General features: G+C 52.0%; 1 protein-coding gene and 1 long non-coding RNA gene across 2 annotated transcripts; both read right to left on the reverse strand.

The window, feature by feature from the left end:
* Window positions 1–27,459, reverse strand: CNGB1 (cyclic nucleotide gated channel subunit beta 1). The gene is made up of 31 exons (XM_063411083.1): window positions 27,370–27,459; window positions 26,863–26,954; window positions 26,618–26,750; window positions 26,344–26,386; window positions 26,117–26,183; window positions 25,959–26,040; window positions 25,538–25,574; window positions 25,057–25,192; window positions 24,868–24,953; window positions 20,754–20,919; window positions 19,909–19,993; window positions 18,774–18,925; window positions 17,432–17,555; window positions 15,811–16,042; window positions 14,454–14,565; window positions 11,964–12,059; window positions 11,416–11,573; window positions 11,078–11,257; window positions 10,250–10,458; window positions 9,414–9,464; window positions 9,214–9,300; window positions 8,809–8,873; window positions 8,271–8,393; window positions 7,059–7,200; window positions 6,671–6,830; window positions 6,007–6,104; window positions 5,834–5,917; window positions 5,381–5,499; window positions 4,636–4,782; window positions 4,022–4,217; window positions 1–2,766 (listed from the first exon to the last, which is right to left on the reverse strand). The coding sequence occupies exons 1-31, from the start codon at window positions 27,457–27,459 to the stop codon at window positions 2,554–2,556; spliced, it is 3,765 nt and encodes a 1,254-aa protein (XP_063267153.1). The 3' UTR covers window positions 1–2,553.
* Window positions 15,820–17,474, reverse strand: LOC134557524 (uncharacterized). The gene is made up of 3 exons (XR_010082058.1): window positions 17,432–17,474; window positions 17,051–17,093; window positions 15,820–16,080 (listed from the first exon to the last, which is right to left on the reverse strand). It is a non-coding gene; the product is annotated as an uncharacterized LOC134557524 (long non-coding RNA).
* Window positions 27,460–27,912: the final 453 nt, after the last annotated feature.

Consider the following 27,912-nt stretch of genomic DNA (forward strand, 5'->3'; position numbering starts at 1 on the left):
AGAACATTGAATCAGCATCAGTTCTCTGAAAGACACAGGCCATGAGGGATATGAATACACCCCCAGTATATTAAAAAAATATATAAACAGTATATATAAATCCTCCAGTAAAGATGCTGGTGGTGACAGTGAGGCAAAGCCTGCCACATTCCTACAGCTCCAAAGACAAGCTCTTCTTCTTCCTCTGGCACTTCTCTATTCTACTTATTTAAGTAAAAAGCAGCAACAGCTAAAAATCACTGCAAGAAGACCTGGTTTCTATGGCAATGAGCAGCTGCCTGTCAAGATTCCCCACGTACTGCATTAATATTATGAGAGAATCTCATATCAGATTGACCCAAGGCTTAAGGACATCAAGAGGAATGAGCAAAAGCTAATAGGAAATGCAGTAAAGGTACATGGAGTGTTACCAAATCCATCAGGAGTGTTCCAAGGGCAGTGGAAGGATCACCAAGTGAGGAGTGTCCTCTGCAAGATATTTATTGGAACCAATGCAAAGGAAGCTCATTGCAAATACAGCAAAACTGGTAAAGGAATGGAATTTAAAAGTTCAACAGAAGAAAGCCAATCCATGGCAACCCCCAAAACAAGAGGCACTGAAGTCTCTGTCCTCTGTCATCTCTAAATAACCCTGCAGAGCAAACAGACCTGAGCTCAACTCCCCAGCCCAGCCTGCAAGTCTAGCCCTACCTTGACCTTAATTATTACCCAGAGAATAATCTCTCCAAAGAATTAAAACCATAAACAGATCACAGAGAAGGATAATTTCAGATCTCCCCATGGTTCCAGAATTACCAGTTGTGTATCCATCACCATCTCATGCTTGTGTGTTGAAAACTAAGATCTTCAAGCAATCTTTGCTATTTAAAAAAGCTTTTCTTCACCTCCTCTTGGTGATTAAAGGCAAATTACAATTCTACTGCCAGTATTATGTGACCTCTGAGCCTCTCAATTATTTATTGGGAAATCTGAACTGCATGTGAGGATTTTCTGTGTCTGTCAGTGCATGAGTGAGCAAGAAGTTGGAAAACAGCTGGAATGTTGAAATAAATCCACAGCAAGTGAATGGTAATCTACGTGGTGTTTATTGTAGATATAGTGAATTACGAGAGCAATTACAGCCCACTATTTATTTAAATGCTTTTTCCAAAGAATATTAAATCATAGCAGCAAATCAGAGCCCCAGTTTGATTTTTGCATGTTTCCTGGTTTGATTATATAAATATTTAGGGAGTGCAAAAAAAAAAAAAAAAAACAAACCCAACTTTGCACTCCCCCTCAAAATCTTCCACCTGGCAGGAAACCACTTGCAAATGACTGAGGATGAGAAATATTCAGGAAGGTTTGGGTGAGTGCAGACTCTACCCTGCAATGTGATGGCTTCAGACCCTCCTGCAGTATAGTGGAGGTCATTAAATTTATTTAAAAGAAAGCAAGACTTTGTTAACTAATGCTAACATCTATCCTGTTGGGTTTTGTTGTTGTTGTGTGGTTTTGTTGTTGTGGCTTCTCTCCCCCTGGGAAATGTGGCCAGTCTGAAGTGACTGATAGGCTGGAAATTTCCTGCTGGAATTGTGGATGGCACTGAGGTCCAGCAATGAGTGCAGGGGAGCACCTGCATGCTCGTGCACTTGTTGGCACGTTACAGGCTCTGAGCTGACTCTGAAACACTGTCTGAGAGAGGAGAGCACTTACTGCACTTCTCTTTCCCTTCCCAGCTGAGAATCAACTCAGCTTCTCCCTGCTGCTCTCTGTTTACCCCTCCCAGCAGTGGCAGCACAGAAAAATCCCAAGGCTGGAAAAGAACTCCAGGAACAGCTCATCCAGGATTGCCCTTCTCTATCCTTGAAAGATGCTCACCAAATCTCTGCATAAGAACCCCCAGTAATGGAGAGTCCACCACCTTCCCAAGGTGGACAGCTGGCAAGAATTCTTCCAGTGGCAAAACCAAGGTGGTCTTGGCACCACGTAGGGACCCTCAAGCATCTTGAGATCTGCACACTTGGGGACAGAGCTTGGCATTCTCAGGGCAGCTTGATTTGCTCCATGCTTGGCCTGTGAGCATAGTCCACATCCTTTTCAGATGAATCACTCCCCACTGCTGCTGTCAGCCTTGAGCCCAACAGAGAAACCTTGTTGTTTTTCTTCCCTTGGTTGTTTCTAGCCAAGCAGTGACTCAGCTGTCAGAGGTGAATAACTCTTCATGCTTTGTCTGAACACTCATTAACCATCCAGAGCCATAAAAAGCAATTTTTCCATAGCTCTCCCTCCACAAGGCTGGATTTCAAAGCAAGAGGGCTGACCGAGATTTAGTGGGAAATTCATAAAGGTGCTCAAGGGATCTGCAGAGCATAGAAACCTTTTATGGTTCTGGGTCAAATGGCAGAGGGTTTTATTAGCAGTGATTGAGGGTCTGGACAGAAGAGAGAGGCAGATCCTACCCACAGCACATAGCAAAACCTACAGGCACTGCATGGAAATCATTAACAACAAAAATCTGCTGGCCCAGGCATTTGCCTGACTCCTACGCCTGCCCCGGGACCTGCTGCTGTTTCATTTCTCTTCTTTTTTTTCATCTTTCTCTGAAATCTCAGCAGCAAGGATTTCCTCATCTTCTTTTGCTGTGGGAATCACACGAATGGTGACTGAATGATCAGAAGATTCTGAGGATATTTCTTCTCCCAGGCGGGTTTGTGCTTTGTGGGATGTGACAGGTGATCTCTGGTGCACTGGTGATTTTGGTGGGGTTGGGCTGACACTGGAACCCTGCAATAAAAAGTAAAAAAAGAGGCAAAAGCAACCTTAGCAGATCCTTGCCCACCACCCCTAACATGGCAAAGCTGGACATGTGTTCTGTGTTCCATCTCGGGGTCTCTGCATTGGGGTGTCAGCTTGGTGTCAGAGATGCTCCCTGCAGGAGGAGCTGCTGGGTTATGTCCTGCATGTCCTGAGAAACACAGAGAGAGGAGCACAACAGAGCTTTCTCACATCTGAACCAAATCTTGTTTTGCTCCTGAAGCTTCTGGAGGGGCTGGTCTTGGCCAAACACAGCACCAGTGCTGCTGTGAGGGAGCAGCCCCAGACTGCCCTGTCCTCCTTAGGAGAGGAGCCTTAGAAGCCCCATGGATGTGGGATGTTAGCAGGGTGCTGCTCACCCCTTAGTGGGGTTAGTTCCCAATACAGGCACCCTTCAGCAACTGGGCTTGTTTTCACTCACTCAGAGCCCTCAGTGCCACTGTTCACTGCTGCTGTTAACTGGTTATGGATTAATGTTAAACACCACATTGTTTGGAGCCTCTGTGCCTCTGAAGGACTGCAGAAATGCAGCTATGCTTGGCATCAGCCTGGTGTTTACTCAGCCTCAAGGCCACCACATTCCCTATCAGCTCCTCTCTCCCCTCCCTCCACACATCCAGATGTGATAAGTGTGCCTGGTTCCATGCTGAGATTAGTAACAAGGTCTGCACAGAGACAAAATTTTCCTTACAAGTTTAGTTGAGACAGAAAAAAAAAAAAAAAGGACAGGGCCATTTTCCTTTCCAGCTGCTCATGACAAAAAGCAAGGGGTTCATGCAGAGGTGGCAGGATGGCACTGCCTTCTGCAGAGACCTCTGCCCCAGCCACCTGGGGAAAGCTTTGACACATCAGCTGGGCTGTGGGTGCTGGGTGCCCCTGCCAGTACATTGTTTATATTACATTTACATAGTACATTGATTAATTACGAGGGGCTCTGCCTCTGCAGGACAGAAGAGACATTTGTTTGTCTGTGGCTGTAGCCTAGCTAGAAATTAGACTCAGGCTTAGCACAGGTAGCCAAAAATTCAATGTATTTCCCTTTTGTATAGCAAAACAAACCCTTGTGGGACACTGGCATTCCCCCAAAGGTCTGTGCAAGATGTTGCCTCGCCCCTTGATGCCTGCAACATCCTTTAAGGCACTTTAACCCCTCTATAGGTGGTGGGGAGAGCACGCTTGGCATGTAAGGAAGCAAGACCAGATTTGCCATGGTCCCCGTGCTGACCTGCGCCTCCTGCATCGCCTTCAGCTCCCTCAGCCGCCAGCGGAGCCGCCCCAGCGCCCCTCTGTCCCCCATCCTGCCCGTGGCAGCCAGGGCAGCCTGGAACAGCTTCGGGGTGTCGGCTTTCGGGGGGATGATCAGCGGCTCTCGGGGCCCTCCCTTCTCGTCTTTGGGTTTGCTGTTGCTTTTCAGCATTTTCCTGCAGCACGGGAAGGGAGAGGTGATGTCAGCCCGGGAACACGTTCTGTGAGCTGGGTTTTGTAATGCACAGAAACCCGGCGTTAAAAGGACGAGGATCTTTACGTGCCTTAGGGAGGACAGAATAACAAATCTAAGCGACGCTAAGAACTAAAACGGATCTTTTCATAGATTTTTTTTTCTAAACGAAGGCACTTTGGCCATGCTCCACCCATTTGAGAGGCGAATTTTGGCAGCGGGGCCCGGGTGCCCTCTGCCGAGGGAGCGCAGCCCCAGTCGGAGCGGAGCCGCCTCCGGAGCGGGAACTGCGGGAGCTTTCCGGGGCTTCACACACACAGAAAACTCCCCTGAGACCGCGAAGCCCAGGCCATGCTGTTTTTAAACCCCCTCAGGTTAGAAAGCAGCAGCCCAGCACGCACTTGGCCTTCTTACGCAGCAGCTTCTGAGACTCCGGGTAATGGACCAAAATCTCGTTCAAGTCCTTCTTCTCCAGAATGAAAAGGTTGGCGAAGCCGTGGGCCACGACGTTTGCTGTGCGGCGATTTCCCCCTCCTGCTGCCAGCAAGCTGGGAGAGACAATGCAAGCCATCAACACCTCTGTTCGCAGGCTCAGAACATCAAATCTCCTTTACACACCCCCACCTCTCTCTTTCAGGGGACTCAGAGTTTAATTTTCACTCCTGATGGAATTTATCATGCACAATTTTAAAAAAATGATAAAGGGACACCTCGCATGGAATACTATATAAAAATTATTTGTGGGTTTGAAGGGTTAAATATTGCGTTTTACACCAGTCTGGTGTGTTCTGGGCTGTGGGGAGGCAGCAGTATTGTTGTGTTACCAACTGGTACAGGGCTTTTCATTCCCATAAAAGGGGTGGATCAATGACTGGGAGACTGCATTTGTGAAACACCTTTTCTGATCAATTCACCCATTCCTCCATCCATATTCCTCTGATTACTGTCACCAGCTCCCCAGGCAGAAGACAACACGATGACAAGAGCAGCAGGAGAGCTGTAATTTGTGTCTCAGCCGCTGCCCAGTGTTCACAGCTCCCAGTCACAAAGATTAATTGGGATGCTGCTGATCCTTCCAGGTCCCACCCTCCTCACCCAAAGCCCACTGGCTGTATCTCCCCAGCTCCCTAAAAATGCTTCACTCACCTGATTTCCCCAAAGACAGACCCAGCTTTGAGAGTCACCAGCACGGATTTGCCGTCGGGTCCCCCCAGCACCTGCACTTGGCCCGCCTGGATGATGTACATCTCCCGGCCTATTTCTCCCTGCAGGGGAGAGGGCAGCTGGGTGGGATGCCCAGGAACAGGGATGCCTCGTGGATGCCCTAAGCAGCATCTTGCTGGAAATCCCCATGACCGTGCTGCCCTTTCCCAGCTCCCAAAATGTCTTGATGGTCACACTGCTGAGCATTCTCATCTCAGCATCCCAAAGACTCCAACAAGCTTCCCCTTGCTCTCCTGCTGCACAGAAGAGGTCAGACTTTGTACAAGACCAGCTGCAACCGAGGGTGGTTTTGCTCCAAATTCCCTCCCTGTGAGGTGTCCTGGCTTCCCCTAGTGCCCTGCACAGCCTGGCCATGACTTCCAAACATCTCATTACCTTCTTGCACACAAAGTCGTTGGGCAGGTAGACCACTGATCTGAGCCGCTTCAGCATGTCGAAGATCATCTGTCTGTCACAACCCTGAGCCCAAACAGAGCCAAAACAGGCCAGCATCAGTCTGTGCTGGTGTGGCAGGCAGTGCCAGCCAGGGCCTGTTCTGCAGAGGGTACCTGGAAAAGAGCCACTTTGCTCACGATGTTGTAGTTCACGTCGATGGCGATGTCCAGCCTCATCTTGTCTGGCAGCTGCACCAGCAGCTCGGACTCGTCTGTGAGACAGAGCAGAAAAGTGGCTGCTTCCAACACTTGATCCAAGAGCATGTGGCAGTGGGAAAGCAGCTCACGTTCTGGGGGCAGAGGGCAGGAGCCAGCTCACACAGAAAGGTCTCCTCCAGCCTCTTACCACCCAGCAACCTGCAGGTCTAAATCTGAAGTGTGATGGAAAATCACCCTTTGCATTATCCCTGCCCTGGTGGCTCTCAGAAACAGACCATAGAGCCCAGGTCAGCATTTTTCTCGTCCATGAGGGTGGGTACAGAGGTTCTGCTCCTGCCTGATGACACACTGGTGGGGTGAGCTGGTGGCTTTGCTGCTGGACATACTCTGGCCAGTGGTTGGCAGTCACTGTCCTCTCTCCAGGGCATGTGGGACACTGGACTCAGAGTGCTGTGACCCAGTTGCTGTCTGTAAACTCTGTAGGTGGGCAAACAAGCCCCTATACTGAAGAGTAAAGTAAGCCACCCTCCACCCCCAGACTGTAGTGCTATTTGACAGTAACACTTCAGCTCTGCAGAGCAACCACAGCAAAACATGAGATTCTAGTGTTCACCCTCACCTAGCATGCCTTGAGAGTGCCACGTGTACTCGTACCATGTCTTCACCCTGTTCTGGACAGTTCTGGGGATCTTGTAGAAGTTCATGTATTTGATGGTGCTGTCCATGCAGCTCCGATAATAAGTTTGCCCTGCAGTAGCAGCACCAACCACGTCTCTCATCTAAATGGAAGAGGTGGAGGAGAACTTTAAGTTGCTGTCACTTATCTATCAGCAGGTTAAGCATGTAAGCCAAGCCCTAGCAGCATCTGCCAAATCATTTTTGTCTTGCACCAATCCTGAGCAGGTCTTCCCATGGGGCAAACAAACCCAGAGAAGCAAACCTGTGGATCAAACCTACCAAAAGCACCCCCAGCTGAGGCTGTAAATCCCCCCTGTCTCCCAACTCACCTGCCCTATCATGACAGAGAAAGCAAAGACGCCTGTGAAGTAGTTGAGCAGCTGGAAGACAATCTCAAACAGTGTCTTGGGGTCTGGCAGGCCCCCGATGGTGATCAGGGTCTTCACTGCCCAGTAGTAACAGCGGATGTAGCTGGGAGGAGAAGAGGAGAGGAGGAGAAGAGGAGAGGAGGAGAAAGGAGGCAGCTCTGAAGGCAATTCTGTTTCACCCCCAGCACTGAGCTCATGGCCTCTGGCCATGGCAAGCCAGAGCCTGCTGAGAGTAATTATGGATGGGAAAAGAAACAAAGGGAAAAACTGAAGGGCTTCAGGCTCCCCTCCACACCTGCAGGTGCTTCTGGAGGTGCTACAGGAGCAGGGGAACCAATGGTCCCTCCAGGAACCTCCACTTGAGAGCCTCAGCTGCTCTGGTTACTCCTGTTTTCTGCTCCTCACAGCTTTCCCATAAACCAGCAACATCTTTTTAGCAACATTTACACTTTTAGAAATCATCAGGAGAAAAAATGTGTTTGTGAGCAAATTGTTGGCATGGGATTTAGGCGAAGCCAAGTGAATTCCTGATTCCCTGGTCTTAAGCATGCCCTTGGGTGTTTTGTTTCTGCCTGAAGATGGCCACAGATCTGTATATCATACAAAATAACTCTCTAGCAGCAACATTAGCACAGGTGTGGGCATTCAGCTTGTGAGCCAAGGACTCTGCCTGTAGCATCAATCACTGACAGCACAGGGGATGTTTAGCACAGAAATAGCCATGGTGAGGAGAAGGGCTGGCCACTGTCCCCATCTCACACCCCGGCTGGTCTGGGGGACCTGACACAGGGCACAAGGACCCACGGTGTCACTCCTCCATCCCAACCTGGCAGCAGTCAACACAGGCAGGAACAGGATTCATACTTCAGCCCTGGTTGGCCAGGGAGCATTCCTTTGCTTCCCAGCACCAGGATCCCACTTCTTCAGCCACTTCCACCTGCCACTGCTTTCCACCTCTGCCCAGCTGCAGCCTCCTCTTGCAGCATTGTGTGTTACTGCACATCCCACCCCTCCCATCCTTGTCACTCTCCCTGGCTCCACATCTTCTCTTGGCACTCCCAGCCCTTTGCTTCAGGAGTTTTTATGGATCCAGCTGCATCCCAACACCTCCCTTATTGCTCCAGCTCATCGCAGCAGGCTGTGCTACGTGAGACCCCCAGCCCTGGCTTGTACCTGTTTCCTTCCCCATCGTAGACCCAGGTGGTGGAGCCCAGTCCCTCATAGGCTGAGGCCCAGTAGTAGAGGCAGGAGTTCACGTGCAGGCTGTACAGTAAGTAGGCAGTGGTCCGAATCACCCTGCAGAAAAACCCAGGAGAGAGCAGGAGGGGAGTTGATGTCTGTTGGAGAAAGACGCCAGGCTCCCCCCTGGGATCAGTGGTGACCATGCAGGTCCTGCCAGTGCAGGAATCACAGAGCAGCCCAACCCTGCTGCTCCTGCAGCTCCAGAAGGGCCAGGAAAAGCAGTTTATCTGCTGATGGCTCTCCTTCCCTGCCAGCACCCCTGTCTGTCCCCGTGGGTTGGAGAGAGGTGATCCTACCCGTGCAGGCTTTGGGACCCTGATGTCCCACATCAGCCAAAGTCCATGTCAGCCAGCCCAGGCACAGCAGGGAAATAAATGAGGGACCCAGAACAAGTGCAGAATGAAGTGAACCTCCCTCCCCCGTGGCAAACTGCAATTCCATGTTCCCTCCTTCCCCCCATGCCCCTCACCTGTAGATGTATGCCTTGGTCAGGATGGCCTCCAGGCGGTTGTTGAACTCAAAGAAGGCCAGGTACTGTGGGGAGAAGGAGAGCTGCATGTTCCAGCTTCTCTGGTGGGAGAATCACCTCCCCATAAAACCCCTCTGCCCCTCATTTCCCTCCTGCAGCCCCTCTGCAGCACGGACTGCCACAGAGAGATTTATCTCCATCCATAAGTGCCCTTCTGGTCAAACGTGAGTAGGATTGAAATGAAGGGTTTGACCAACAGCCCTGCAAAGCCTTTGGGACAGAACTTCCCTCCATTTTATCATCCTCCTGTCACCATTGATGAGTCTGACAAGCCTCAACCAGCACAGGCCCCCTGCAGGTCCTCTGCAGCTGCTGTTCTGCCTGCCTTTGTAAGCTCTCACTCACCTTCAGGCAGCGAGGGAAGCGCAGGAGCGGGTTCACACCCACTTTGAAGTAGAAGAAATCCAGGGGCAGGAGGCACAGCACATCCATCTGAAATCCACACAGGGAGAAACCTCTGTGGGGACCTGCAGGAGCACTGGGGTGGGGCTGCAGCCCACAGGGCAGATTAAATATTCAGAAGAATAAAGAGCATTTTGACAAACCTTGAAGCGTTGTGATCGCAGGTAATTCTCTTTCATGGCCTTCTTGTCAGTCTGGTGGGGAACAGGAAGGAGAGAGAGAGAGGAATATTGATTATTGCTTAGAGAAAGGACAAACAGGGTCAAGCTTGGCTTTCCTCCTCTGCACCACAACAGGGAAGATGCTCCCTTTGTCCCTGGAAAGAGGAGAAGAGCAAACAGAGAGGTCTTGGGACATCCAACATCATGTGTTGATTTTGCATCCCAGGAAAAGCACATCACAGTGCCAGCACCACAAAAATCAGCATTTGCAGGGGGAACTGCCTGTCTGAGCATCTGCATGGCCATGGGAAGGCTGTGCCCTCAAGGTGTGATTTTTCACGGTTTGTTTAATTGAATATGGAAATGAAATCAAGGGCTTCCCTTATCTCAGGCATGTGATCTGTGTTCAGATTGCAATTGCTAATGCAGCCTGCCTGGCGTGCTCCTGAAAATTAACCCCAGAGTTTGTTACGCCCATGCCCAAGGTTGGCACCACACGGCTGTGCCAGGGCCAGTCAGTGAGCACCTCACCCTGCAGGCATCCCTACCCAGGAACCACAGACCACACAGTTTCTGGATAGGATGGAACTGATTTTACAGGAAAAAATGGTGTGTTTGGCAGACAAAAAGACTGCCAGTTTATCCACCCCGTGTCAGGAGAGATGCTTGTGGTCTCTGAGAGCCCTGATGGCCATGGCCATGGTGAGAGAGCTTGGAGAGCTCAGTTCAGAGCCCAGCAGCCCCCGTGTCACTCAGGGTGATGGGGATGGGAGGTCCCCAAGCTGCACCCCAGGGTGGGATCAGTGCTCTGCACTCACGATGATGTCCCCCCCCTGCACGAACTGCAGCCGGGTCTGGAAGAGGAGGATGTCCAGCAGATAAATGAGGTCACACAGGTAGTCCACCAGCAGCCAGTAGTGGATGTTTGCTGGAGTCTGGTAGGGGAAAGCCCAGCGGACAGGGATCAACCAGCAATTCCAGTTCCAGGCCATGACAACGAAGAACAGCCACAGCACGTACATCAGATCTGCACACAGGGAACAGCAGCACAGTCAGCTGGGCAGACATCCCTCCTCTGTGTGAATCCACCCCGACCTGCCCTCAGCACAACAGGAAAGCCTGCAGGAAGTCTCTTGGTGACAGTGTTTAGTGGCAGCTGGGCTCTGGCAGAGAGGAAACACCCCTGGTCACAGAACACACCACGCTTTATCAGAAAGCTTCTTCTAACTTTGCTCATTCAGCTCTATCTACTTTCACTCTGCTCCAACAACTCCAACTTCCCTGTTTTTCCCCTCCAGCCATGCTGAACTGGTGGCTGGCTGCCTGAGCACAGAGGCTTGAGGAATATGACAGACTAAGGAAAGAGCTGGGCTTCTGTGGGGTGCTACAAGGCAGTGGAATCTTCTTTTGTGATTTTCATTTTCTCTGGGGGTATCCACACCACAGGGAAAGCAGAATGCCCAGTCATGCTCCTGACACCCACAGCTGGAAGTATTTAGGAAAGCCTTGCAAAGGAATTTAAAATTCTGTGCTTTAGCAAAAACTAAGTTGCTTCTTGCTTAGTTCTCCTCCCCTCCTCACCCTCTCTCCCCCAGTCCCACCAGCTTGTCCCCAGCCCAGGCACGAGGCTGTGCTCCATCACTCACTGGTGAGGGGGTCGATGCTGCTGGGGAACTGGCAGCTTTTCAGGTGGTCCAGCCAGGGCCTGCGCTTGAACGTGCAGCACAGCATCTCACAGTAATGGTCATCCCCTGAGGGTTTGTCCCCTTCCAGCTCCCCCCCTGGGGCAGGCACCGGTGCTGCTGCAGGTGCTGGCTTGATGGGAGCTGGGAGAGGCCACACAGTTATTTCAAAGGGCAGAAAAATGTTCCTACTGCAGGTTTTTTTAAGGTCTTTAAGCTGTTAATATAATAGCTGCCTCACAGAAAACACAGAGTGTTTGGGGGCTCACCAGGGAAACACCCCCAGCCCCACCTGAACTCACATGCCACAGGGCTCTCTTCGTCTGAGGTGACATCGGGGTCAATCAGCTTCTCCTTCACCTTCTCAGTCCTCTCCTTGAAGAGCCTCACCAGCTCCTGGAGCCGGGTGTTGATGACGGCGCTGCTCAGGCTGGTGGCGGAGCCGATGCGCTCGGGCAGGCTGTGGGAACATTCCAGTGGCCATTCCAGGGGGTGGGAAAGGCCCAGGGCAGGCTCACAGCATCATACAAACCTCGAGTGGTTTGGGTTAGAAGGGACCCTAAAGCTTCTCCCGTTCCAACCTCTCTGCCATGGGCAGGGACACCTTCCACTAGACTAGGTTGTTCCAAGCCCCATCCCAACCTGGCCTTCAACCTTGAGCCATTCTTTAACCTACAGCGTCTGAATTAGTATTTACCTGTGTTTAGGTGGGTATTGTGGTGAGAAGAACACAGTGGCATGGTTCCCTCTCCCTTTGGTATCCCAGCATTTCTGGGGTCTTTGCTGTTTCCACCCAAGGCCCAGGATGTGAGCCCCTGGCTGCCCTGGAGCCCCTGGGCCCATTACTCACCTTTCCCTCTGCTCCTCGTCCCAGCCCAGCTCTTGGCTGGGGGATTGGCTCACCAGCCCCTTGTCCAGACCATCCTGTGGGAGCAGCTGCTTCCTCCTGCAGACACAAACACAGCAAACAAGGATCAGCTTGGCTCCTCTGCCTCCCCTCCCTCCCAGGAGTGACCCGTTTTCCATTCCCCCTTCTCCTACTAGGCTCAGTTTCCCCTAATTTTTGACATGTCCTGGGGTAGATGGGACTGAACCCCATCTCCTTTCCTGCTGTAGCCCCGTTTCTCCCTGAGCACCAACAAGCCCTTGGCTCCATGGACATGCAGCCACCTGGCCCATTTTGCCACTCAGTTTGGGTACCTGGCACCATCCTGTGCTTGCCCCCAGTGCCACAGCTTCACATCACTGCACTTCAAGAGGCAGCCAAGGAAAGTGCAACGCCAGCAACACCTACAAGTTGTGTCCTAACACAGCTGGGGGTTCCCTTTGGCACAGATGGGTTTCTCAGATGACTTCCTTACATGTGGGCAAGAGAGGTGTCAGAAGGGAAGCTGAATATGAAGATAGCAATCCCAGCAAAAATCTAGACTGGTTTGCAAACCTGCAGCCAAGTCCAGAACTTTAGCTGTGATGAAGAAATTGCCTCCTGCCACAACAACTGCTGATCCCCCTGGCCATGGCACAAACTGTCCCAGTGCTGTGTGTGGAGCAGGGGAAAGCAGGATGCTGAGGGAGCTCATCCTGCCATCACAGATGTCCCAAAGAAAGCCAAATGCTGTGCACCACCACCTTCAGTCTCGCTGGCTCTCAGGTGTGTCCTGCTGGGGGGTGGAGCAGGTGAACAAGACTGGTGAATCTTCATTTCCCAAGTGCCCAGTGCAGGGGTGGAGGAAAACCACAAACCCCTCTGTTAAAGTACTCTCAAATGTGGATGGAGGGGTTCCCAAAACATCAGTTTGGAGGAACAGTCGTGCCAAGCTCTGTATTGTTGTTAGGACAATCTCCATTGCCCCTTTCCAGCTGCCCTTCCCTGGCCTCTGTCCCCTCAGGGCACCACACTGGCCTGTCATCACCCCTGAGCAAGCCCAGATAACATCACATCAGGCTGTCAGATCACACACCCCCTCCAGTGAGCAGCCAGCTGGGATGAAGGTCCTGCCACAGCCTAAACCTTGCTGTTGTTTTGGAGCCCTTGGAATGCTGCAGCCAGAGGCCAGGGGCACTAGAACATGTGGCACGCACAGGGTCCCTGCCCATATGGCATCAGCCAGAGCACCCTGGCATTGCCTGCAGGAGCTTCCTTCCAGGCTCCAGTTAGGTGTGGGTCATTTGCAATGAGACTTTTGTGACTCTGTCTAAACAACATTCCCTCCAATCCTTCACAGAGCCATGTAGGAAATAAGACTGAGGCAGGTAAAAGGGATTTAGAGATAACTAGGTGACTGCTCAATGCAGAATTATGTCTTCTTCCTCTGGAAACACCAGCAGGACATGAGCATTTTCCTTCTGGTCCACAATAATTAATTTTAATTTTTTGTAATGTAGGAGAACAGGAGTTCCTTGCTTTTAAAAATACCCATTGTTGTTTTGAGACACTCCCTGGAGAGCCAGCAGAAGGGTTTATGTGCTCACATGTGTAACTACAAATATGTTTAATGCTGTCAGTATTTTCACTGCAGGTATTCTACATGAAGCCTGCTGTCCCAGTTTAAATAGCTGGGATTTTGGACATTTTTTGCCATTTTATTTGCTCCTCTTGGAGTCTGTTTACTAAAAGAGCCAGACTATCAAGTGAGAATGACTACAGCACCTGGTTTTCAGCACAGAAAAAAAATCCAGTTTAGCTTTCATTTTGAATCCTCTGCAAGAACGAGCCTCAAAAAAACCAAATGCCACAACAGAAAAAAATCCATCAGCTTCCTCCAGCCCAAATTTTAAAGCCCAGTTTTAATCCTCCCTCTCTCTAAGCACAGAATCCCTGAATGATCTGGGTTGGAAGGGACCTTAAAAGACCATTTAGTCTGTAGGCAGGGACACCTTCCAATAGACCAGGTAGCTCCAAGCCCCATCCAACCTGGCCTTGAACACTTTGAGGGATGGGGCTTCCACCACTCCTCTGAAAGCAGAAACCCAGGAGGGACATGCTGCAAACCCTTGTAGCAAAAATACAAAAAGAAAATTGTTTCTTTTTAAAACGGAGGCTCATATCCAGCACATAGACCCTGTGTGTTCTGAATCTGGGAACAGAGACAGGTGGACGAGTGACAAATGGGATTTGAGGACCAAGCCGATCTCCAGGAGGACACACAGACAGGGCTGTCCCTGGCCACAAAAGCTTTAAACAAAATATAACCATTTAATTTAAAAAAGCAAACAAGAGGCAAGGCTTTGACCATCTCCCCTGCTGCACACACATCCCTGTCCAGATCTGCTGGAATGAGCATCTCCGGGGGGTTGTAGGGCTGTTCCTGTCCTGGGGGAGGCAGGGGCAGGGCCGTACCTGGGGGATGCTGCTCCGGGCACCGCCAGCAGGGCGGGAGCTGCGGGCTGGTGGATCCGCAGAGCACGGCCCGGGCTGTCCGCGTCCCTCCTCGGCACGGCGGGGCAGGGACCTGCTCCGTGGGAAGGACAATGATGGCAGGTGAGGGGGGCACAGGACCCCCCTGCAGCCAGGACTGCTCCCCACAGACTCTCCTTCTCCCTCTGTTCCCTTCTTGCCTGGCCTTCCTTTCTCCTAAGCATTTGGAGCAGTTCTTTATATATATATATATATATATATTTTTCCCCAGTTTTTAACATTCTAAGAACTGCCATCTGCTCCCCTTCTGCTTGTCCAGCTTGCAGTGATTGCAGCTACTCCGAGTGTCGGGTTCCCGTGGTTTGGAAAACAATGGAGATTAGGATTCCCAGCTGCAGGTGCTGTGCAGGAACCCAGGGTTTGCAGGGTGTAGAGATTCTCCCGGTTCTTCTGAATGCAAACGTATGGATTGTGACAGCTCTGAAGCACACGGTGTTTGCTTTTCATGCAGAATAAGGCACTATTTAAATGAGCATTTTTGGCTTCTTTCTTCCGCTGAGGTAATAACTGCTCCCTGCCACAGGCAAGGTTAGAAGCAGTGAGGTTGGATGTTTATAGTGGCTAAAGAAAGATGCCAGTTGAACAAAGGAGAAATGGCACTGAGGGCTACCTTGGCAAGACCCCACAGACACTTTTCTTGGCTATTTAACAAAATACAATCAATTCCTGCAGGGTTTCTTCTGAAAGGTTTTCACACATCTGAAAGACCTCATGTACCTCCTTCTGCTTCACGCCGATGTGAAGGCAATGGATCAGAGTGTGACTTGATTAACTGCCTGAGAAAAGGCCTGTTTGGGTTGCAAAAAGTTAAAATCCTGTTGCATGTAAGGAAAAGCAGCAGAATTTGGCTTGCTGGTTAAAAACAAAGCAAAGCAAAGCTGCAGAAAAGGCAGAAAGCCATGAACAGCCAACCTCCAGCTTCCTCTCCTCTTAGTACGAGCAGGTTGTGCAAATGCTGGAGAGAAGACTGTGTGTGGTGATATTGCACCCTCTGCCTGCAGATCCTCCAGGAGAGCTCTCCTGAGCAGCTCCAAACACACAGCATTTGCAAACACTCTCTAGGCTTAGCTAAAAAGGCACATAGTGATGAGGCAGAAGCAGACAAACACATGGACTTTGTTCCCCAGCCTCTGTGCTGCAACATGAAGCGTGCTTTTATTTTTTTTTTTAATTCTCCCCCCCTCCAGAAAGCAACAAAACAAAGCAGCTGCTCCAGAAGCCACCCCCCTGCGCCGCTCTAACCACGCGAGGCCGTCGTCAAAGCCAACACCTCTAATACCTAGCGGGGGCTGCTCCTCAGTGCAAAAATTGGGGTTGGCCACTCCAGCCTGTGGCTCGCTGGTGGCAGGGACGGGGGTGGCAGCGGCGCCTCGATAGCTGGGGACATTGGGGAGCTGCTCTAGAGCCCCGCCGGGGCCGGGAGGGGAGCGGGCCCCGCCTGCCAGCGGCGCGGCGCGCACCAGCCGCTCTAGCTCGATGTCCCAGGCCCGCCTGGCCATGCTGCTAGGAGCCTGCTAGGAGCTTCAAGCAAAGGACAAGGCATCTGAAGCTGCAACAGAACACAGAGGGGTTGTTTGAGGTGGTGTGGTTGTGGCGCGGCAGAAACGCGCGGCTGGCAGGGGTTGGTGGCACATGGCTGCAGTTGTGGGCACCCCACCACGTGTTTTCCATGCAATCATGGAAGGTTAAGGGTTGGAAGGGACCTTAAAGAGCATGTCACATGGGCAAGGATATCTCCCACTACTCCAGGTTGCTCAAAGGCTAATCCAACCTGGCCTTGAACACTGCCAGGGTTGGGGCATCCACAATCTCCCAGGGCAGTATGTTCCAGTATCTCACCACCCTCACTGTGAAGAATTTCTAATAATCCAACCTAAATTCCCCCTCTTTCAATCTGTATCCATTACACCTTGTCCTGTCACTACAGTTCCTACAAATCAGCATTTTCTAGCCTCATTGCCCCTCTGCAAGGGCTGCATGCAGAGAATCTCAGGGGTGAGGGCGAGTCATTCCCTGTGAGCTTCCTGAGGTCAGTGGAGTTCTGCCAGGATGTGCCTCTGCTCAGTCAGGCTGCAATGGGAACTCACCTCCTAATCTTCATTACCAACCATTGCTTCCTAAAACATTACATTAAAATGTGTTTTATGCCACTGGTTGTTTCCCAAATGGAGAGAAGTGGTAGAGAAAATACTTTTTATCCCTGTGCATTCTCCAGCTGAAGGAGAAACTCTTATTTCACATCAGGGATTGCTCTATCATCTAAGCAATGGACATTCACTAAGCATTGTACATTGAGACCCAGCTCCAAACAATGCCAATATTGCCTTTGTGCTGTTCCCACAGGATGTTTTACCCCAGTGAAGAGCCCTGACTGCCCCTGCAGGCCCACGCTGCAGAGAAATCAGCTGCCTGCTCCCTGCCAGCAGGAAAGGAGAAGCTCCCTCCATTCTCCCCCACCAGGCACTGCATCCCCTGCTTCGCTTCACCCCAGTTTGCCACCATTCTGCTACAGGTTGTACCTTCAGCATCCATTTCAGCAGCTTCAGCTGTCTCCACTTCCACCTTCAAAATGAAAAAAAAACCATTTTAAGGAGAAAAAGCCTGTTCTTCTGTCAGTAAAAGAACAGGCTTTGAAGCTTGACTGGATGCCCCATATCCCTGCTACCCCCCCGGCTCTCAGCTTGTTGTTCAGTGCCCACTTTGTAGGGTGAAAGGAGCCCTCCCTCCACCCACAGCTACTTCTGCTGCCCCAGTTTTGGGGATGGGGGCATCTTGGTGGGAATCATGTCCAGTGCCCAGCCCAGGGCACTGCACGCCCCTGGAGAAGCTCTGAGCCCCAGCTCTGGCAGGGCAGCAGGAGCTCTTTGCAAGCGGAGCCCAAGCAGGGATTGATGCCAAACCTGCACGAGAGCACCTTCCAGATCCCTTATCTCAGCTTCTCCCAGCTGCTCAGCCCTGAGGGCCTCCTCGGCAGGGCAGGCTTCACCCACATCAGCAGGGACACAAGGTGGCTGCAGCAGGGGTCTGGAAGGGAGAGGAAAAAATACTGAGTGTGAGACCAGGTGAGAGGCACATAAATAGAGCAGGGCATTGCATGTGCATGTATATAAACAAAAATTGCAGAGGCAGAAAGATCCAGGCAGAATGTTTCTCCTCCTGTGCATAATCATTTCTCACATAATTAAAATGGGCCAAATAAAAAGCTGAAGCCAAATTTCCAGGCAAGGCTTTCCCACAGGCATTATTCAAATCCCACGTTTGCCTGTGCAAGATGCCACCAGGACACATAATTTTTTCCTTCAGCAGCAAGCATAGACCTCAGCTCCCCCATTCTGACAAAAGGGCTCTCAAGATTGATTTTATTGCTTTAATATTATTTCGTAACTGAAATAAAAGCACCTCAAATGTTGCTCTGTGTATTTATCTCTTGATTTGCTCTTTCCTGGCAAGAAATGCAAAGCGGGGATTTGGGATAATGAGAAGAATTTAAGATAGCTGAATGCATTAAAATATTTGGTTTGTTATTTTTAACAATTTCTCCCCTTAATATTTAAAATTATGTTCCTTTCAAATGTGATCACAAATCTTTCTATCCTAAACTAGAAAACTTGTTGGTCTCTCTCTTTTCCCAGTAAACAAACATGTTGAGGGATGGAGTAGCATCTCATTCACCCCACAACTGAAGCTCAAGTTTCTATAGTGAAGCTCCAGGAACAGATTTTGATGAAATACAAACATATGGGTTTGACACTGAGTAATCATGTGTTTTCAGCTTCTTCCTGAAAATCTAGCTACTTTAGAGGAATTACCACAGAATAATATTGTAGTGCTATGTAATAAATCCCTAAACGTTTATCTCATGTGAAATCAGAGCAAACTACTAATCTGAGCAGAGAGATGTCCCCCAATACCATCTAGACCAAAGCCACCACCTTCCACAGCTGACAAGAACTCGGCTATTTTCTACAACAGGAAAAAAATGTAAAATTGTACCTACTTGTACGAAGCAGCATTTGCAGACACAACACATAATCCTGTCTTTACATTCAGCTCTGTATCACTCAAAACAATCCCGGGTGCCCTGAATTAATGGATATGGTTTAAATAGCACGGCCCATCTCCCGAAGGTGGGGGCTCCACTCTCCATGGAGGCGCAAAGGGGCCGCGGAGGAGATGGAGCCCGTGTCACCGGAGACATCGCCTGTCGCCAGGAGACATCGCCTGTCGCCAGGAGACACTCGCCTGTCGCCAGGTGCCGCGTCAGCAGCGAGCCCCGGGCTGAGCCGCTTTTCCCGAGCATCCTCCCGCACCCCCCGCTCCCGGCACAGCCGCGCTTCCCCAGCCCCTGCCGGGCTCGGAGCTCCGCTCTGCCGCGGCTGTTTCGGCCTCTCCGGCTGGAGAACGCAGTTGAAACAAAAGCTGCAATCACGCTCCTTTCCAGCAAAGCTATAAAGGCAACGGGAGCCACTCACTCTGCACTCTCCTCCTGCTGCTCCTGTTTCTTCTCTTCCTCTTTCTTATTTTCCTCTTTCTTCTTCTCCTTTTCTTTTTTCCTCTCCTTCTCTTTCTTCTTCTTCTCTTCCTTCTTCCTCTTCTCCTCCTTCTTCCTTGCCTCTTTCTTCCTCTCCTCTTCCTCTTTCTTCCTCTCCTCCTCTTTCGTCCTCTCCTCTTCCTCCTCTTTTTTCCTGCCCTCTTCCTCTTTTTTACTCTCCTCCTCCTCTTTTTTTCTCAACTCTTCCTCCTTTTTTCTGTCCTCCTCCTCTTTCTTCCTTTCCTCTTCCTCCTCCTTTTTCCTCTCCTCTTCCTCCTCTTTTTTCCCACCCTCTTCCTCTTTTTTACTGTCTTCCTCCTCCTCTTTCTTCCTCTTCTCTTCCTCCTTTTTCCTATCCTCCTCCTCTTTCTTCCTCTTATCTTCCTCCTCTTTTTTCCTGGCCTCCTCCTCCTTCCTGTCCTCCTCCTCTTTCTTCCTCTCCTCTTCCTCATTTTTCCCCTTCTCCTCCTCCTTTTCCCTCTCCTCTTCCTCCTTTTTCCTGTCCTCCTCCATCCTGTCCTCCTCCTCTTTCCTGTCCTCCTTCTCTATCTTCCTCTCCCCTTCCTCATTTTCCCCGTTCTCCTCCTCTACCTTCCTCTCCTCTTCCTCTTTTTTCCTGTCCTCCTCCTCTTGCTTCATCTCCTTGTCCTCTTTCTTCCTCTCCTCCTCCTTCCTATCCTCCTCCTCTACTTTCCTTTCCTCTTCCTCCTTTTTCCTATCTTCCTCCTCTTGCTTCATCTCCTCCTCCTCTTTTTTCCTCTCCTTCTCTTTCTTCCTCTTCTCTTCCTTCTTCCTCTCCTCCTCCTCTTTATTCCTGCCCTCCTCTTTCTTCCTCTCCTCCTCCTCCTCCTCCTCTTTCTTCTTCTTCTCCTCCTTATCCTCCTCTTTTTCCTCTTCCCTCTTGGCAGTATTTGGGGAGCACAGACCTAATCTGGAAAGGAGAAACTCATGAGGTGAAATCCCCCCAGTCGGTGTGAGCCCCACTCGAGGAGCTCTGCGTGTCCCGTGTTTTCTGGCTGAGCAGCAGAGAGCTCTGCTGAGCCTGTGTGGCTCAGGGCACCCCCTGTGCTGAGCAAAGCTGAGCACTGCCCGTGTGGGAGGGGGAGCTGCTGTGCTCACCCAGCTGTGCTGGGCTCAGGGAGCATTTTGGGGAGCTCAGGAACCCTCTGTGAGCACAGGCATGCATGCATGGGCCCCTCTCATTGCCCTGCTGCAACACAGCTCACCCCTGGCTCTGAACACGCTGCCCAGCCCTTGGGAAAGCCTCAGCAGGGGTTTATTTTGGCAGAAGTAAGGGTGAATTGTACAGAGACAATTTCCACTCCTGAATGTCATTACAGCTGCAGGCACCACTGCTGGGATTGAGGTCCAAGGCCTCTTGCCTCGGGGCCAAAACCTACTTACAGGAGCCTAAGCAGAGCCTCCCTCACCTGTCCTGTGCAGGGCACTGTAAGCATTGCTCTCATGGCTCTGCCACTGCCTGCCCTAGCCTCAGTCGAGACATCAGAAGAAAAAGACATTTGATCAAGCACCTTTTTGACCCTATTGGGAGATGCCCCCTTTTTGGAAAGAGGCACCTTGGCCTCACAAGGGAGGATACCCAGGGACAGGCTTGTCCCCTCCCATGGCAGCCACACTGGTGACTGGAGAACACACAGAGCTGCCCATCAACAGCATCTCCCTTCCCCTACCTGTTTTCTTCTTCCTGAGGTTCCTCCTGTATGGTGTGAAGGGGATGAGCATCTGCCTCCAGCTCAGCCTTGTGAGCCCAGGCCATCATCTCCTCATCAATCTGGTCATCACTGATCTCTTTCAGGACGAGATGGGTTTCCTCCTGTTCCCCAGGGGCTACATGAACTGAAACAGGAACGGGGAAAGGGAGGTGATGAAGTGACAGAAGCCTCTCAAGAGGCCAGGGGTAGGGCCAGGGCAGATCCCAGGTTTCCTCTGCTCGATGGGGCAGTGCTGAAGCAGCTCTCAGCCTGCACAGAGCCGGGCAGCCCTGCTGCCCCTGAGCTGTGCTGCCCCTGATGCCTTGGGCCCCATTGCCAGAAGGAAGAGGAAAATTCACCATTTTGCTCCAAGCACAGCCAAAACCCCATGAAAACCTTGAGCAACCTGCTCTAGTGGAAAATGTCCCTGCCCATAGCAGAGGGGTTGGAACTGGTTTTGCTTTAAGGACCCTTCCAACCCAAACCATTGTGTGATTCTGTGAAAGCTATAATCCTCTGCACACAGATGAGGGCTGGCTTCCCAGCACATGGACCCTGCTCCACCAGCAGTGACCTCCATCTCCAGGCCACATTTTGTATCTCCTTGCAATCTGGAAGAGCCCAAAGCCTTTTCCCCTGTGAATTGCTGTCCTAGTACAGCCCAAGGGCTCTGGTTCTGCAAGATCCCACCCAGAGCCCACATCACAACACTCGAGCACCGTGTCCTGTCCTCTCTGAGCACTCTCCCAGGAAAGGAACCCTCCACAGCCCTTGTCACTTCCCAGCATCACTGGAAAACCCATGGCAGGTTACTGGGGGCTTTAGGGCAGCTGCAGAGTGGGGAGTCTGACCCATTATGAGCCCTCTCTGTGTCCCAGGGGTCCCCATCCTACCACGTCAGGCTCACACCAGAGAAACAGCAGGAGGAAGCACATCCGCTTACTGCAAAACCAGTTTATTTTGAGGCCTGCCTGACAGCAACACTTACATGTCCACAGCAAAGCTAATAGGAAATGTGCAAACTGAGCTACAGAAAGGCAGGAAGCCCATGCAGAGCCGTGTCTGTGGCTTATTTACCCAACCCAAGGTGTCATCAATGCCTTTAGCCCATTCCCTCTGGATCTCCATGAATTAAAACATGGGACAGCAATCAGGGAAATGGCTTTTAAAGCACACCATGACTTTTGGATACATTATATGAAAATGAGGTAAATACTAAAACTGTGTCCTGGTACATGCAAGATTCATTACAAACACAGGAGATGGATCTCAGGGTGATCTCTTGGCTCACAACTCATTGTTAAAGTTGCCTGGATGGTCCTAAAGGGATGCAACACTGGGAGATCTTAACCTGGCCTGTCAATACATCAGGGGCCTTAACCAAAATATGGAAAAAGACTTTTTACCAAGGTCTGTAGGGACAAGGGGCAACAGTTTTAAACTGAAAGAGTTTCACATGGGACATTAGGAAGGAATAGTGTACAGTGGTTGCCCCATCCCTGGAAGTGTTCAAGGCCAGGTTGGACGGAGCCTAACCTTGTCTAATGGATGGTGCCCCTGCCCAGAATGGGGAAGTTGGACCAGATCATCTTCAAAGGTCCCTCACAACCCAAACCAGTCTCCTATTCCCAGCTCTGTATCCAAAACTTGGGGTGTAGGGGCTCCCACCCCACTGGCCATGCCTGCCTGCAACCTCTGGGCTGGAGACAGCCCTGAAATCCCCTCCCTGCTGGGATATTCCTGCTGCTGCAGTTAATGCTGCATCCATGGAGCTGTAAGCTTTGGGAGGGAGCAACCAGAGCTGGGGATAAGGAGAGTTTGGGGTAAGGTCTTTTAGAAGAAGAGCCTGGGCAAATATGTTTAACCATTAGCTCCTACCTATTCACCCAGAGATTAACCTGATTTTCTGCTGCAAATCAGAGCCCTTTCCACTTGCTGGGAAGATCCAGTCAGTCATGGAAGAAAAGCAACAAGGAGCTGGCAAGAGCTTCAGGAGGTTTATAACATTACACCTCAGAGCCAGAAGTTGACTCAAAGAAGCCTGGAGATTTCAGCTGAGGGTCTCAGGGTGAATATTCAGATGTTGTGGGGGCATTGAGAGGGCCGGGAATGCTGGGACACTGCAGCAAGAGGCTTTCTGCCTCCGAGGTGTCCTGAGTGATGCTTTTCTACCACCCTGTAAATCACAGCTCCCATCTCACAGACCTCATCCTGCAAAACCAGTAGCTCCAGTTCCCAGAGCAAGGAGGGAGCCAAGTGGGACAGCCCTGGGACTGGGTCCCTGTGCCAGCCTTGGGTCCCCACTGCCCCAGCTGGGAAGGAGCTAGAGACCATTTGCAGATTCCCCTTTGCTTTTCCTCCCCAGCTGTGCTTTCTCCTCAGGCTGGTCTCACTGGGGTGTGGGAAGGGCGGCTTTGCCTCGGTCTTCGTTTTCCGTTTGTTTCAGAGGCGTTAAGCCCCTTTGCCCCCTGAAACAAAAGGAGAAGGAAAACATTAATGAGCGTGCTGGCACTTTGGTGCTAGGGCAGGTCACTTGCCTGACTCAAGCATTCCCTTCCTTGGGCAGGTTAAGTGACCTGGAGATGCCTCAAGGCACCAAAGCCAGCGGGCACCAAGGCTGTGCTCACCCAGCATCCCTGCTTTGCCTCTTTCCGAGGTCCATAGCAGCACACATGCCTCCAGTTTGTACAAACACGTGGAGAAATGCCTTCCCCCAGAGTTTCCCTCTCTCAGGTTCTGCCAAGGGGCTGTTGGCCAGCTGGAGCAACTTCCCAGCATATCCCTGGGGGTGTGCATTTTCCGTGTTCCTCAATGGGTCCCTGCTCCCATCAGAGCTCCCAGAGTCCAACCAGCCACTCTTTTCAAGGGACAGCACTTGCACAGGGGTGTGTAACCTGCCCAGACCATCCACAGAGGCAGCTGTGCCTCTGCATTTTGCCCAGCATCCCTCAAAGTGGCTGCAGTGGGGAGCCAAGCCCCCCTGCCTGCAGAGCTGGTACTTGATGCCCTCCACAGGAACACAGCAGTGTGAACCCTGCAGGTTTTCCCACAGCCATGCAGATTCCATTCTAAGACATCAAATCCCAGCATTTCATTTTCCTGGGGTACCTTCCTAGACATCTCACACCAGGCTTGGCAAACATCAAAGGAGGGAAAGGAAGCAGCAGGTTTGAATTCCCTTGTACTTCTTTGATCAAATCCCTCCAGCTCCAACACAGCTCAGGACAGACCTTGATACCAGCACTAACCCAGGGCCAGAGGATGTGGGATGCTACACTTGGAAACTCCCTCAGCCTGAGTTTTACCAAGCCCATGCCACAGCTCCACAGCAGCTCCCTCTTCTCAAGCGTCAACAACATCCCATGGCTGCCCTGGGGGATTCCAGGGGCTCCCAAGCTGGCACCAGGGCAGACCAGGGCATAAAAGGTGCCCGTGACCCCTCTCCCCAGTAACCCAAGCCTATAACGAGCTTGGCAATCAAACCATCATGAAGAAATGGAGCCATCACTTACTTTGTTCCACGGGACTTGAGGTTGCTGTGGCCACTCCCTGGCAAGAGGAGAAGGGAACCATGAGACATTGCTTATTTTCAGTAACCCTTAATTTTTACCCTCAACACCCCATTTTCAGTAAAGGTGGCCCTTTTACCCTAAATACCCCATTTTTGTGGCAAGTTGGATGCCTTGGCTATGGGCACAATCATCCCCACCCAATGGTACAGGGCAGGAGCACGTAAGTGAATTTGCCTGGGGGCCAGGGAAGGAAAGGAGAGCTGTGTAAAGCTGCTGCTCGTTCTCCTTAGAGCTGAGACCACATCTGCATGAGAGGCCAGAGCCTGGACACCAGCCAGTGCTGCACAGAAAGGCAAGGAAACAGTAAAGAAAGCACATGCTATGGGATCTCTTGCTGCTTAGAAGCCAAACGTTGGCTTTCATCAGCTAACCAGGTCATGGGGACTTGTTCTTTTGACAGAACTTGGTGACAGCCCAAACCACAGCAGGTCCCAGCACTGTTCTAGGGGCATCTGCATGGCAGGGGATGCCCTGCTTGTCAGGGATGCGGTGTTCCCGTGCTCTCTCCCTGTCCATCAGACAGGTATGCACCTGTGTGTCCTGCTTCTCCCTGGTCACCGGCTGTGGCATCACCTTCTCCAGTCCCTGGACAAACCAGCTGAACATCCTGGAGACAAGAAACCCCTGTTAGAACGGGCAGCAGAGCCTTTGCTCCCGCATCAGCCACCCCTCTGGCCAGCAGAGCCGGCAGAAGGCGCCTCTGGGGTTACCTGGCGCCGTCCACAGCCACGAGCTGCGGGCTCAGGGCGGTCCCCTGGGCTGCTGCTGCCTCCTGTGCCGCTGGGGTGCTCTGCGGGGCTGAAGAGCTGGACTTGGACTTGGCCTGGGTTTTAGTCCCTTTAGTGCCTGCTCAGGTTTATTCGGAAGAAGAAGGAGGAGAGGCAATGGGGCAGTCATAAATGGTTGGGAAGTGGAGCAAGCCAGGGAGGGTGATGTCGAACAGAGGGACAGGCCTCGGGGCTTCCCTGGCAGCCTGCCTGGACGAGGACATGGGCAGCTGGGGACAGGAGCTGTGTGGGGGCAGTGCTGGGATGGTGGGACCTGTGTCCCCACCCCTGGGCCTGTGTCCCCACCCCTGGGACCTGTGTCCCCACCCCTGGGCCCTGTGTCCCGTCCCTCCCAGCACAGTGGGGATCCTGGGCACGGAGACAGGGCAGTGCCAGCACCGCGGGGCGGGGATGGGTCGCTCACCTTCCACCGCGCCTTCGCTCTTCTCCTTCGGCTCCGTCTGCAGAGGGACAGAGGGACGGACGGAGGTGGCAGAGCACTGCCTGCGGCCTCCGGCCTCCCCAGGTGGACATTACCCCACCCCAAGAGGACCCACATGCTCAGCCCTGCACACCACCCACTGTGGTTTCAGCCTCACTGCCGTGACAGCAGCCATTCAACCCAGACACCAGCAGGTCAGTCCCAAATGAAGGGTCCTCCCTGCATCAGGGTTGAGGAACACGGGGACAGCACCCAGAGGTCTCTTTCTGCTCTGCTGAATTCCCTTGGGGTTTTCCTCCCCACAGTCCCAGCTGGGGTGTGCAGGAGGATGAATGCAAGGAGCTCGCCCCACTCTCATCTCTACCCCACAGTCCCCAGTCTTCCCGAGCTGGGCAGCGCTCACCTCCGGCTTTTTCATCCCCTCTGGCTGTGGTAAAATCCTCTCGAAGCCGTGTGACAGCCAGCTGAGCACCCGGTTTCCTGCCCTGTTGGGAGAGGCTCGGGAGCTCATCCTGCGCCCTCCTGCCCCCCCGCAGCCCCCAAGCCCCCCTGGGCACCCACCACTCCTGCGGGGCGGCCTCCGGTTCACCCTCGGAGTCATCGTCCTCAGCATCGAAGGGAGTGATCTCTGCAAGGACAGCACTGCTGTGGGCATGGGGAATCAGCATTGCTGGGAGCTGCAGGTCCCCCCAGCAGCCAGTGCAAGGGGACAATAGTGCTGGCACCAGCAGTCGGGGAGGTGGGGTGTGGGAGGATGCTGCAAACTACAAACTCGCAGCTCTCCTTACCCAGACCATCGTCGTCCTCATCCCCAAGGACCTGGACCTCTGTCTGAAAAGCCAAACAGATTGTCTGAAAAGCTGACAGCCCAGAGGGATCATCCCACTGAGTGGGGAGGGACACCTGCCCTTTCCCCAGGGATGATGAAGGTAGGAACCCATGCAGGGCAGGTTTAGTGCTCCCAGTTAGCACAGGGAGAATGATAAGAAGGAAAAAAGACAAAAGGGTAAAAACAGGTAGAAGGTCAAATACACCAAAGCATTTCCCAGATCTGTCTCCTACCTCATCAGCAATGTCGATGCTTGTCTCGAAGCTCTTCCCGAGTGTCTGCAGCCCTGGAGTTGGGGCTGGGGCTGGCTGGGGAATCACCTTCTCCAGCCCATAGGAGAGCCAGGAGAGCACACTACTCCCCACACTGCCAGGGAAGGGTGTGAGTCAAGCTGGGAATGCCATCCAAGGCATCCAGCCCCCAACAAAAAGCCAAATCCCAAGCAAATCATGTTGCACAAAGGGTGCAGGAGCTGTACCTGTCAAACACAGAACTTGAGTCCTCAGAGACCACAAAAGTCACTTTCTTGTCCGTTTCTTCCATGGCAGCAGGGGAAAATAAGGCAAGATCCTGTCACCACTCTGGCAGCCCCCAGGAGGCCAGGCAGGAGTGGGCCAGGTGGGTAAAGGGACACTGATGTGCAGCCTGAGCCACGGTGGGCCTTACCCTCAGTGCGTGCCCGCTCAGCAGCATCTGTGGGGCCACCAGCCTTTCCCGTGTGTGCCTTCAGGGCAAAAGGCAGAAGGTGTCAGAGAGTGAGGCACAGGGGACCCTGTTCAAAGGTGGCTGCGAATCCCAGGGACTCCCCGTCCTCCCGCTGCTTCCCAGCAGCTCAGAGTAGGAATGCATCCTGTCCCCCTCCCTCCTGCGGATGCTGTGGAGCATCCCTGGGTGCCGCAGTGCTGGGGATGGATGCAGAGGCACCAGGCACCTCTCATCATGCCCATGGTGCCCCCATCACCCCCCAAGCTGGCTCCCTGCTGACCTTAGCTGTCTCCAGCTCCTTCACAGGGGTCTCCTCTGTCACATGGGGCACTGGGGGCTGGGGGACCATCCGGTCAATCCAGCCCATCATCCCGCTGGCTGCGGGCAGTGCCCAGGGCTCTCCAGCTGGCAAGAGCCCAGCAGCAGGGATGCACACTGCCCAGGGAACAGCAGCTGCACCAGCTCTTCACGCTGTCTCCTGAGCAGCCCAAAAAGGTCCTTGGTGTCCTTCCGTTTGCACGTCCTGCTTAGGAAACGTGGCACTGCAGCACTGCCAGAGCAAACCCGGCTCAGCTCCTCATCCCTCACTGCTGTTGTGAGCAAACAAAACGCTTTATTTTATTCTCATCATCTCAGTTGAACTTGCTTTTCCTAAAGGTAGCTCCTCATTCAGATGTTTTATTTCCACAACATGTCCTGACTAGGAAGCCACTGCAGATAGATCACAGAAGTTGTGATGCTCTGCTCGGGGTCCTCTACTCTCCCCATCATTTTTCATTTGAGGGAAATTGAACAGTAATTTGAACAGATTTTTTTTAATTAG

The sequence above is a fragment of the Prinia subflava genome, chromosome 13, assembly GCF_021018805.1.
Source record: "Prinia subflava isolate CZ2003 ecotype Zambia chromosome 13, Cam_Psub_1.2, whole genome shotgun sequence".
Taxonomy (NCBI): Eukaryota; Metazoa; Chordata; class Aves; order Passeriformes; family Cisticolidae; genus Prinia; species Prinia subflava.

Excerpts from the sequence above, each read along its gene's own strand:
- CNGB1 (XM_063411083.1), bottom strand. The coding sequence starts at position 27,459 with ATGATGGGCTGGATTGACCGGATGGTCCCCCAGCCCCCAGTGCCCCAT. Across the intron at positions 26,041-26,116 it reads GAGGCCGCCCCGCAGGAGTG|GGCAGGAAACCGGGTGCTCA; the intron begins GTGGGTGCCCAG and ends CTCTCCCAACAG. Across the intron at positions 5,500-5,833 it reads ACGACTTTGTGTGCAAGAAG|GGAGAAATAGGCCGGGAGAT; the intron begins GTAATGAGATGT and ends TCTCCCCTGCAG.